General features: G+C 49.6%; 1 protein-coding gene across 1 annotated transcript; it reads right to left on the reverse strand.

Moving 5' to 3' along the window:
* Positions 1–4,135: 4,135 nt before the first annotated feature.
* Positions 4,136–11,823, reverse strand: LOC311217682 (delta-1 crystallin; the record flags this gene model as incomplete). The annotated part of the gene is made up of 18 exons (XM_084299935.1): positions 4,136–4,286; positions 4,558–4,664; positions 4,836–4,940; positions 5,036–5,116; positions 5,410–5,493; positions 5,758–5,817; positions 5,990–6,074; positions 6,474–6,588; positions 6,795–6,857; positions 7,229–7,281; positions 7,414–7,491; positions 7,755–7,832; positions 8,117–8,214; positions 8,481–8,537; positions 8,860–8,943; positions 9,916–10,110; positions 11,382–11,450; positions 11,734–11,823. 18 exons carry the CDS (start codon positions 11,821–11,823, stop codon positions 4,136–4,138), a joined length of 1,653 nt encoding a protein of 550 aa, XP_084156061.1.
* Positions 11,824–12,365: the final 542 nt, after the last annotated feature.

Below are 12,365 nucleotides of genomic sequence, written 5' to 3' on the forward strand. Positions count from 1 at the left end.
TACCCAGCTCTTAATTCACTGCTTCTCCTACACTTCCCCTCATGGTCATGTTTTTCTAGGGAGATGACCCTGTTCCCTTTAGGACTAGCGGACCCGCAGACACTGACCCTGTGCCTTTTAAGACTAGCAGACCTGCAGACACACACAGCATCACGCTGCCTACACTGGGAAAACTTCTTTGAACCATTTTGTCGCCAGGTTCCTTCCTCCCTCTTCTGAAGTCCCTCCTGTTCAGTGCTTCTCTCATCTTGTTGATCTTTTATGAGTGTCTTTGCCCTTATGGCAGGCTTTGTCAGGATGCTGCTGGGAAGCTGGCAAAACAGTAAGCACTACACTTAGATCCAGAATGGATCAGATACAGGGAAAGGCTTTACCTCTTGGTGTCCGTGATATGGGCTCAAGGTTGGCTATGTGGAACACACACAACCTATGCAAAGATTGTACCTCCCCCTGTCTAAAGACATGGTACAGGAGTTGCCCAAAGGGATAAAGGGTAGGAGGAAGATGCCCAAGGCACTGCAGTCAGGAGGGCTTAGCGTGCACCCAGCCAGTCCAGGCACCTCTCCCCGAGACACCTCATTTTTGACCCACAGGGCTAGAGAAGAGAAGATGTGGCACCATGTGGCACTTCCAGAATTCCCCAGTATCAACTTTGCTAGATGAGTTTTTATGCCATTAAGCATCCTATGTATGTGTGATATGTGACAGCTCTGATTTTTAAATATTACCTGTATTTAAACAGTTAAATATAACAGTGAAAGCTCTGGTTTCTGTTCTACTACTTCCAGGCCTCTTTGTAATTTTTTCCACTTTCATCCCTCTGTAACACGAGGTATAGAAACAGCTGAAGAATCCCAATGACGTTACTTTGTGTTGCCGCTGGTGAAGAGGGGTCTGGATGGACACATTTGGGTGTTGCTGTCTCAAATTCATCCATGGTGCCTGCAGGGGACGTTGCAGTCACACAAATGCATCTGTTCTCGCTACTCTTTCGTGGCCGCAGAGCAGTTGTTTCTTCAATTGAAAACTAGGGGGCAGAACGACCAGGGATAACAGCGTGTTTAGGAGAGAAAATACTCAGTGGGACTTTTTCAGCGTGTGAAAGTAGGTTAGAGATCTTTTCCTTGTGGTGAACCCAGTGAAGGGTCATTACACTACTTAGTGTAATGTTTCAAGTGCCCCTGTGTAGGTTTTTTATCTGCTTGGGTGCCAGATCAGAGTTACATAGCCATCTGCTGAGACTTTCAGTAGTTCATGAGCAGCTGACATGTCAAACTGCACGTCTAAAAGGACAGTGTATGAATTCATAGAATAGAATAGAATCATAGAATAGAATTAGGAAGGTTGGAAAAGACCTCCAAGATCACCTGGTCCAACCATCCCCTTACTACCACTGTCACCCACTGAACCCTGTCCCCAAGCACCAGGTCCAACCTTTCCTTGAACACCCCCAGGGACGGTGACTCCACCACCTCCCTGGGCAACCCGTCCCAGTACCTGACTGCTCTTCCTGAGCAGAAATGTCTCCTCATTTCCAACCTGAACCTCCCCTGGCACAACTTGAGGCCGTTCCCTCTACTCCTATCACTGGTTACCTGCGAGAAGAGGACGACATCCAGCTCTCAACACCTTTCTTTCAGGGAGTTGCAGAGAGCAATGAGGTCTCCCCTGAGCCTCCTCTTCTCCAGACCAAACACCCCCAGCTCCCTCAGCCACTCCTCACAGGACTTGTGTTCCAGGCCCTTCACCAGCCTCGTAGCCCTTCTCTGGACATGCTCCAGGGCCTCGATGTCCTTCTTGTGGAGAGGGGCCCAAAGCTGAACCCAGCACTCAAGGTGCGGCCTCATCAAAGCAGAGTACAGGGGGATGATCACCTCTCTGGTCCTGCTGGCTACCCTATTCCTGATACAAGCCAGGATTCTTGGCATAAATGCCTTCCTGTCATCTGTGATGGAGCAGGAGTTAAAGCCCAAGTTACTCCTGAGTAGCGTCCAAGACACTGATCCTTCTGTGGAATAAGTTCTATCACAAAACTTCTGTGATAAGGGACAGGGTTTTAAAAACCCAGATCACAATGAGTCATAGTAGGGTGATAGTGAAAGTCTGAAGATACTCTGGGTCACAGTCTCCTATAATGTCTGTGGAGCTCCAGAGACCTTCACAGTTCTCTCCAAGTCTAAGTTACTCCATAATTTTTAAGAAAAGGGTGGTTGGGTGGGAAGTACCAGTGATCATGAGCTACTCATTTAAGTAGGAGACCAAGAGGTGATAATCTGCTAAAACCTCTGTTTTGCTTTCAGTTTGGCAGGACCCTGTGGCACCCAGCACCAGCTATGAGGAGCAACGCCAGACACTCGCTGGTAGGAGCAAAAGGAAATCTGCTTGGCTGAGGGTCTTAAGGTACAGAACCATAGCTAGAAGATACAGTCAAGGAGACTATTAGCACAAATTGAGAAAGTTTATGGGAGGGAAGAAAAGAGCTATGAGCTGGAAATGGGGAGCTAATCCTTCTTCTGACTGTTGGTGTTGAGTGTTGGTGTCACCTCTCCCTCTTTTGCACCTTCCCCAGATCAGTAAGTTGCATAAATGATTTCTTACCTCATCTAACCTATGTAGAGAGTGAGACAAAGTGACAAAGTGACAAAATAGAAACAGAGCAGGAAGTAACAGAGCAAACACAGAGGAGGTTTATGGAGCAGTGATTGAAATGTGGTGTTCTTTAAATGCCAGGAGAACAGATCAGGTGTAGGGCCAGAGTACAGGGAGACTGGGGGTGGAAGGAAGTGCTGAAGAAAGGGAAGTTTTTGTTGGTGGTGCTCTTCCTCCATATTTAAAGCACTAATGCCACAAAGGTAGGATGAAAGCACGTTGTGTCTCCTGGGGTACTTCATTAACGGCAGATTTAGCTCAGGGCAATTTGCACGGTCCTGTCTATGCTAGAGCCCTTAACCAACACACGGTGAGGCAATGCTTGTGTTACTCCCGTTACCTACGTGTGCTGCAGAGTCTTGCAGTGCTCTGAGTCAATAATGTGTTGCTGTGTCAGCATGGAGGGCAGGGTGCTGAGCAAACCACCAGCTTTAAAATGCTGTGACAAAAAAAAAAAAAAAAAAAAGAAATTGCCCATGACAACAAGCACTATTGTGCTGTGAATTCCAGGTTCAAGCTGGTTTAGTGTTTAATGAAATTTGCCCCGCCTTCCCTATAGAAACTATTATTTCTCTGCCTTTCAATCAAGTACCAGTCATTCCAAACAGAAATCACTGCAGAACAGTAATGGGAAGTAATGTTACAAATACTTGTTCAACCAAATATTTTCCCCATAAGAGTGACACAAGACTGGTGCATTTTCATTCCTAAAGTAATGCTATTCCTGATCTTAGTTCTGATTTCATTTCAGTAAGGACAGGCAAGAAGATGGTAAATGATTTGTAAGAGTCAGCCAGCAATGCCTGCCCGTTTTCAAGCACTCTGCCCCCAGCTAGATTAGCTTGGCTTGCAGAAAGGAAAGTGCTTGGTCTGGGATGGTGCAGCCCCTGTGCTCCAGTGTAAACCAGAGCTAAAGGTGGTTTTGTGGTGGATATAGAAGAGCTGTGGGTTGGCCTGCTGGGCATGTTCTGCCTAAAATGAAGCATGTTGCAGTGCCAGGTGCTGAAGAGGTTTTTCCCTGCCAGGGGGCAGGCTGATGCACATAATCCTAGGAGGAGGGCAGTGACAGCTGGTGATGTGGCACGTGTTGCAGGTGCTGTACTAAGTGTCTTGCTTTTTGAACACCCCCAAGTCTCCCTCTGTAACCTAGTACGGCACCACTGGATGGAGCCTTGTGCTGTGTGTGCTTGCTCCAAGCATTTGCAGGTCTCCTGATGTAGACAGACCCTCCTGCTGCCCTCTAAGTACCAGCCCCCTAGAGCTCCCCACCTTAGAAGAGTTCCCCTGCCAGGGAAGAGCTCCCCAATTCTTTCACAGCAGTGACCCCAAGCCTCAGAAGTGCTGAGGAAGCCCAGCTCAATCTTGCCCCTTAGAAGCAAAACGCGAGACAAGAGTTTGAGTGAACTACAATACACCACAGTGTTTATTAACTCTGCATTAGTGTGATAAGCACAATGCTGCATCCACGGGAAATCTCCCCACACTCTTAAGCTTGTTCCTTCTGCTTCTTCATCAGCTCCCTCAGCTGCTCGATCTGGGTAGTCACGCTGCTCTTGGCGGTACCGCCCAGGGCAGTGTACTGCTCCACGCTGTTGACAAAGTTGAAGACCTGGGACACATCGCTGCTGAACAGGGGGCTGGAGAAGCAAAGAAAGAGGTGTCAGTGCAGGGTGATGGGTGCTGGTTGCTGGCTTTCCATGCTCAGTGCCTGCAGTTAAGGGAGTAGAGGCTGAGCCTTATTGCAAGAGAAAAGCCTCTGGCTGCTCTGCCTCTGCTCTTGTAGTGCCACAGGAGCAGCTCATGGTAGACCAGAGAGCTAAGCTGTTTCTTTTCATAAGAAAGCCTGTACAAGCCAGGCTGATATCTGCCATATCTCCCCTCAAAAGGCAAAGTGATAGCGATACAAACCTGATGCTCTTCAGCTCCTCCAGGGTGAGATTATTGATGGCAATGCCTTTGGTCTCGGCAAGGTGGACGGCCTTCCCCGAAGCAGTGTGGGCTTGTCTGAATGGCATCTGCAATGAAAACAAAAACAAGAGTCAAGTGACCAGGCACCTGGGTTGCAGATTCAGGCAAGAAAGAATGTGTTCTCATTTGTGCTGACTTGTTTTTAATTAGGGAAATGAAATCTGAATCCGTGTTTTCTGGGGTGTGAAGAGGGGAGGCATTAGGACGTAAAATTCCACCTGTAAATTACTATCAAGTCCACCCGGCAGCAGTTCCACTACTTGGGATACATGTAAAGAAAGGGTTTCCAGCTTTCGTGTTTGTTGACCCACACTGATCATCACCTGGGGACAGAACAGAAGGCCTCATCTCAGGCCCTCACTGAGCAGTATTCTGCATCTAAAGAAGTCACAGCTCCAGGCTTCCCTACTGCACTTACTCCTTTGCGAACCAAGTATAGAGCCAGGTCAGTAGACAGCATCTCAGGGGTCAGAGCCTTCTCCATGTTCTCCTTGCTGATCTGTAGAGAGAAGCGTCAGAGGGAGACATGATCATCTGCTCCTCCTTGGGGAGGAGTAAGTGGTCACACTGAGGGTGCTTCATTGCCAAAGGACCAGGATCTCCAACAACATTTTCTGCAAGCTAACTCCCAGATCTAAGTGTACCCGAGCTGCTGCTGTGGTGGGGGCATAAAGAGCAGTATGAGTGAGCAAGAGGTTTCATCTTAGCATCAGTGTATTTCTCCTGTGGCTGTGCTATGCACAGAACGTGCCCCCTCCAACCACGTGCAATAGTGAGAGGCTGAAGCCTTACCTGGAGGGTAGAGATCACCCCAGTGGCAACCTGGAGCACAGCAGTCAGGGTGTCCACAACATCAATGACAGCCTCCTTGTCCTCCTGCGTGAGAACATGGATACACATCACTGTTAGATGGAGCCCAATCACATGGGCAGCCCAACCAGCAGAGGAGGCAGCAAGTCATCTCGGGGGCTCCCGCTGGGGTGGGCTGTGAGCTGCAGCATGCGGTGCCTCAGCCCTGTTTTTTATCATCCTGCACACAAGCAGGGAAATGCAGGAAAATGAAGTGCAAGAGCCTGCACCCAAGCCAAAGACAGCTGTGCCAGTTCAGAGAAACAGACTGAAGCCTAACAGCAGTTTTACCTGCAGGTCCTTGTTGTAGGTGCTTGGAAGTCCTTTGAGAACCATGAGAATTGAAGCCAGCTGCGGAGAGAAACAGGCAAGGCAGTTAGCTTGCAGAAGAGGAGCACTGCCCCAGCAGAAGGTCAGAGCCCACATTGGGCACAAATCTTTTTTCACACAGAGGCCGAAGGAAGATGCTTCAGCCCCAAAGTGAGCAGCTCCCCTATCCCTCTTCTTTCTTTAGCACACTCACCCGTCCAAACACACGTCCAGCCTTGCTGCGGATCAGTTCCAGGCTATCAGGGTTCTTCTTCTGAGGCATCAGGCTGCTGCCAGTGCTGAAAGAAAGATGTTTGCAGTGTAATAGTTGTCTGGAGCCCAGTGCTGCCTCTCAGAGAGGAGAGAAATCAGAGGCTACTTGGCAGGCCCTCCAGAGGTGGCATCAACAGGCAAGAGTGTTTCTGTGGCCTTTGGAAGGCAGGGCTGTGGCTGTGCCATCCTGAGAGATAGGAAGTCTGTTAGGATGTTACCAGAGTCAGAAATCAGTGTTCCCTGATGAGGAATGCTCTCTCTTATCCTGTCTTTCTGCCAGGCTTTTTGTGCTCTGGGGAGTTGATTTGTGTGTCAGCCTTGTGCAGTAGGGAGCTCCCCAGCTCTGACTCAGTCTCTCAGGTGGAGAGAAGGGAGGAGGAGTAGAGGCTGAGGGAAGGGCTGGCTGCCCAGGGACCAGCACCTACCTGAAGGCATCAGAAAGGGTCAGGAAGCCAAACTCGCTGGTGCTGTAGATGATGAGATCTTCAGCCATCTTGCTAAGGTGGATCAGCAGCAGGGTGGCAACAGAGAGGAATTCCACTGCAGAAGAGGCAGGAGGTCAGGAGGTGAACAGGGCATTGGTTTGCTCGACAACCCTGACTGGAGCTTAGGCCCGTGCAAAGAGTTTCTGTACAGTTATTTCCCAGTGAAGGATTTGAGTTCCTTTGTTAATGGAGTTAACTGGGAAGGCCTCTAAAGCCCGCTTCTAACATGGTGGAGGGAAGAAGTGATGGAGTTGTGCTTACCCACAAAGTCTCTCTCACTAATGGCATCCATGCTGTTCAGGCTGATGGAAGCAAATTCCAGCTCTGTAAGGAAAGCAGTGAACAGAGCAGTCAGGGTTGGCACGGCTGGAGCTTGAGTGCAGCAGGCTGCCCCGGCCTGTAAGTGACTGTGAGCCCTTGAGTAGCCCCAGGAACATAACCATGCTGAACTTTTATGCTGCACAGGGCCTTCACTGTTAGGCCTAGGTGACTGTTACACAGCAGTGCTGGTTGTTCCTGCTCCCACCTCACAGACATGGTCTGGATCTTTGCAGTAAAAAAGCCCGTATGAATTATTTCATCTTGGTCCAATGTTACAGCACATGACAGAGCTTTGAGGCACCACCTGTCATTGCTTCCCCTCCTCCCAGACACTTCAAGTAGAGCTGTGCCACCCCATCACAGGCAGACATTACCGCTACGCAGCATCTCTCTGTCAATGTCCAGGGGGTTGCCAGCCAGAGCACCGCTGCCAGGGAGAGAGAAACAGGAGTCACTTATAACATCCTGTCAACTCCAACCAAAGCTGCGCAGGGAACAGAACTCTCAGGATGTCAGAAATCCAAGTGATGCCCAGGGATTCCAGAAAGTTGGCTGTTACCTTCCCAGGGGCAGGACATTGATCCTCTTCTTCACCTCTCCCAGGCGCTCAGAGTCACGGGTCAGGGCAACAGCATGGCTGTGAAGGGACATGAGAGAGAGAAGGCATCTGAAGTCAGAAACTGTCCCATGAGCCGAGAAGGAATTGTGGCTAGATGGTGGGGGCATGCTGAGAGTTGGCCTCCAGAGCCAAGTCAGACTGAACATGGGGACGTCTTGTGGTAAGTTTCAGGGTTAGGTGAGGCAGGACTAGCTCTGTGCTGCCAGAGGATGGTGGGCTGCTGGGCTGCAGCTGAGCTGAACTGAGCAGGCTCCCTAGAGCTGAGTGTGGAAGGTGGTTACCTGAGCAAGAACTGGCTCCATCTGATGGGCTGGGCCTTCTGCAGGTGGGTGTAGCCAGGCAAGATAACATCAATTTCTCTGCATGTGAAAGGAGAGAAAGAGGTGAGCAGCCCCTGTCAGAGTAAGGGCAGGGCACATCAGGCTATATCCCCAGCATCCATTAGGCAAAGAAGAATGTCTCTGTGAAGTGAACTGTGAAGAAAGATGGGCTGTTGTCTTTCCCTGCATTATCCCAGACTGCCTGGCTGTAACTTCCCCTGCAGAAGACCTTGCTACTGCACCCAGGTGGTCTTGCAGTTAAAGAACAAGCCTAGAAATCTGTCCCAGCAAGGCCAATGCCACTGACTGGGGAAAGGACTTACATGGCAGCACGTTCCACCAGGGTCTTAATGAGCTGCAGCAGGTGAGTGGAGATGACAGAGAGGGAATTCTTCATGAACAGCTTCAAGTCAGTCACAACCTGGACAAGATTGGCCACAGTCAGTTGAAGGAGACTGTTACTTATATCATGAGCTTATTTTGTGACAGTAAAATAACTCCCTCCTTGTTCTATGTGATGGGAAGGCACAACTTCCTCTCATAAAATGTGTCCTCGGTCATTCTGACATGATAATGTCACTATATCTTCCTCTCAAGGAAGAGAGCTAATGGCTGCTCTGGTCAGGATTCTCATGAAGTGTGGAGCGGGAGGAGTAAAAGGGCAAAAACAAGTAGTTCTGTACACACCTGTTCGTTCCTGCTTCTTCCAGTGTGCAGCTTTCCAGCAATATCACCAATCAGCTCCTGAGGACAACAGGAAAACTTCCATCAGTGTCTCTGTATTCTAAGCAGACTACCCCCAAGTGCAGACCTCCTCCCAGCCTGGAAGGGACTCAGCTCTAGCATTCTGTAAGTAGCTATGGGATCTCTTCTGGGGAAGAGCAATTTGTATGTTTAAGCTTGTACAGAGTCTCTTCCACAGAAGTGGTCTTGGACATGCCTAACCATGCACTTAGATTCAGTACAAGAGACAGTGAGGAAAAAATAGTGGGTAATAGACACGTGTACTTATTGTCAGGCAGGTCTAGCTAGAGAGGGACAGGAAGAAGAAGTTAGAGGACCAAACCTTCAGTCTGCGTTCATTGGCAGTTTGGATATCCTCATCGCTTTGGGTCATTATAAGGACTCCCTTAGACAATTCCTCAGAGATCTACAAACAGCAGAAACACAAGTCAGCCCCTGCTCTTCTGTGCTTTCGGAGGCTGTAGGTGTCCCCAGCAAATACCAACTTTTGCCGTCCTAATGGAAGTCTGAAAAGCTCCAACACTGTCATTTTTTTACGCCAAAGCTGGCTGCTTACTCTGTCCCCATATTCTGTATTGCACTTGGTGGGATTCATGTTTTACAACCTTGCTGATTCTGCAATGTTCTGTCCATAGGAGGACTTAAGCGATGCAATGAGAAAGCAAGCTGAAATGTCAGTCGTTGCTGTAGCATTGTCCACAAAGATTTTCCTATACAAACATTGTATAGACTCCCCATTGTCCATGGCGGGTGAGCAACAACAATGGATATTTCAAAAAAAAGCGCTTAGCTGCTGACTCCTCTTCACCCCTATACAATGCTATGCATTGCCTTCTACTAACTCAGGCAGCCAGACACAAAAGGATCCCAAGCGCCAGCGGAAAAAGAATATTCCTAATTCACACTGAAACAATTCCTCGGCAATGCTCAGTTTGAAGAGGATGGGGCCCAGGTCACACTGAGCACATCTCACTGAGGCACCAGCCTTCCATAATGAGCACCCACAGTGGGCTCATTGGGGCTGCAGGCTCTCCTTCCTGAGTTTTCAGCTGGTTCACCTCGTACTGCCTGGCTTTGGTGCCTTTAGCTAGATGCAATCTGAGCGTCCATCCCCTGCCCAGAGTGTCCCTCAGAGTACCAAGAGGACAATACACATGGGCCTCCCTGGTTCTCCCTGATTTAGGGCAGCATTCCCTTTCGGGAAGACACTTCTGCACATGCCTGGTGCTAAGGAATAGCAGTTGAGGGTACAGAAAGATGGTTTTAGAGCAGCAGCTGAGGGAGGTGCTGTCTGATAAAGAGCTATTTGTTGTAGTACTGTTGTGGGGATTGTATGTAGGCCTGAGCACAAGTGACAGTTTATGAAGGAAATAAATACCTTTTCCAGGCCACTCAGGATCTTCTCCAGTTCAGTCTTAGTTAGGATCCCAGCCTTCTCCAGGGCTTTGGCATAAGCAATGCTTGCCTGGATATCAACCTCAGACAGCCTCTGTTCAGTGGATATGGAAGTGCTGAGCATCTGCATGATGGGATCCGTGCTTCCGACAAACCTTCCTCCCATAAGTTTATCCCCCTGAGAGTAATGAAGTTAAAAGGCATGTTCAAATGGCTTACTGATACATTCTCCTAAGAATCATTTAATGCTTAGCCCACTCTTTATCTAAGTAAAACTGAGGGCTTGCCCAGGCATCTTATTTTTTTTCAGTGCAGTAGCACTAACCAAAAAGGTCCCTGGACTTTAGAAGCTTTAGAAATTAATTGAAGAGGTGGAGTGCAAGTCTCTGTTACTAATATTTAGCCCTTGAGCTGTCAGGTCAGGAGTCCCCTAAGATACTCTACCCTATGTCTCTGTGGGACTCTGGAAGGAGTGTGTACTCTCCTTGAAAACAAATATCAGGGCATATGGCACAAGAGCAGCACAGATCTGTCCTGTAAGGCAGCTGAAGGTCACTAACCCTCTCATAGTCTATTGAAGAGAAAAGTAATGGAGTCAGGGTTATAGTGAATGCTAGCGTCTACTGTTACTTGGAATTAAAAAAAAAAGAAAAAAAAAAAAAAAGGAAACCTTTCTTTTGGGGAGACTGTAAGTAAATATTAGGTTGACAAAGAGCTGTGGGCCAGAAGTAGCCACATCCCTTTTGGCTTAAACTTAGCATCAGATCGGCTAAGGGTGCAGACTGTTCAGTCTTACAAATTTTAAGATGGGAGAAAAAAAAAGCAGCAGTCCCAAAGCCCCCAAAGCACCCCCAGGAGCTCAGCAAGCTGCAGCACTGGGTGGCAGGACCCCACTACCATGGACAGCGGCGGAGGGACTCGGGGAACCCCTGCCCCAGGTCCCTGCCAAGCTGGTGGACCTCAGAGGAGAGCAGGGGAGAGAGCCTCAGGGGTGAGCCTGGAGTCATTGGGAGGTTGTTATTTTTTTTTCATTATTTCTTTAAAACAGGTTTGTCAGCATGAGAAGTTGGAATTCCAAAAGCAAAGTTTTGCAGCCCTTCGCTGGGAATCCAGTCCCCTGGGGTGAACGGCACCGGGGTTGGGGTGCTAATAAAGGCCAGTGCTGGGAGCACAGCACTTGGACGGGAAGAGGCATCAAGATATATCCTCCCTACTGTGGGTTTTCACCAGAATCAGAGGTGAGTCTTCAGAAATACTGCAGCAAACATGCTTGCTGTCCCGTTTTCCGCTTAAAACCCGGCAAAATAAAGCGGGCAGAGAGGAGCACTCAAAAACACCCTGATGGACATAGTAGGGCACACTGCCGGGGTTACCAGTCAGTGGAGCTTGCGTTTTCTAGAGCATCCCTAGAGCATCCCGAGAGCACCCCGCAGTTAAAGCAAAGCTCACCCTCACCTCGGATGCCATCTCAGACGACGTTTTGCTCGGGTGTGCGGCGATCCCGGCACCTGGTGCAACCTGTGGAACAGCGAGGCGAGGCTCAGTTCTGCTCTGTCCCAGCCCAGCAGTGGGACAGGACCCCAGGACCCCTGCTGCCCACCCGGCCCTGCTCACCGTGTCTGCAGTGGAGCCCTGGCCGGTAGCTCCGTGTGCTCCCAGTCCCTGCTGCCCCGCTTTTACGTGCCTCGGAGCCGGGCTGGTGGCTCGTCCCGCCCTGTTGGGGCGGGGTGGCCCCATGGCCAGCCCCACCACGGCCCCCCCGCAGCCCCTCACCCTTCCCACCCCTCTCCTGTCCCCAAACCCTGCCGATCCAGCACATGATGAGCGAGTCAGGAGAGAGGCATCCTCTCAGGCTGCGAGGAGGAGCGTTGGGAGAGATGCCCTCGTTCATGTTGCTTGTCTGTAAAGTTTCTGGTGGAACTTTAGGCAGCAGGCCTGTGGTGTGCGAGTGTTCTCTGTGTGTTTTCACTGACAGGTCAGCTCCACTCCTAGGAATATCCTTGTATTGAAGGAGTCATTTCACTCTGTCCTCCTCTACATCAGTATTAATGTACTCGGTATGATGGGTGGATCATCAGTGCTCCATCTATGTTGCCACCCCAGCAAACAAGCAAGAATAAAGTAGAATCATTTAGGTTGGAAAAGACCTCTAAGATCATCAAGTCCAACCATTAACCCAGCAAATAGATGGGAACTGGCTGCCCTTTCCAGTTTCCGTGCAGAGGAGCCTTTTTACCCCACTTAAAAGGACACTGAAGCTTTGGGGATTTCTGCTCTCACTAATTGCATGGGGTCATTGCATGGGGTCAGTCTTGGGAAGAAGCTCGTGTGAGACTGGGGCTGCAGAGTGTGAGGTTGTGCAGGCTCAAGTGCCAGTCTGGGTCTGCAGCCCTGACAAATAGCCCAAAATCCCTCAAACTCTAAATATCATGA

This window comes from Netta rufina, assembly GCF_964035555.1.
Source record: "Netta rufina genome assembly, chromosome: 21".
In the NCBI taxonomy this organism is placed as follows: domain Eukaryota; kingdom Metazoa; phylum Chordata; class Aves; order Anseriformes; family Anatidae; genus Netta; species Netta rufina.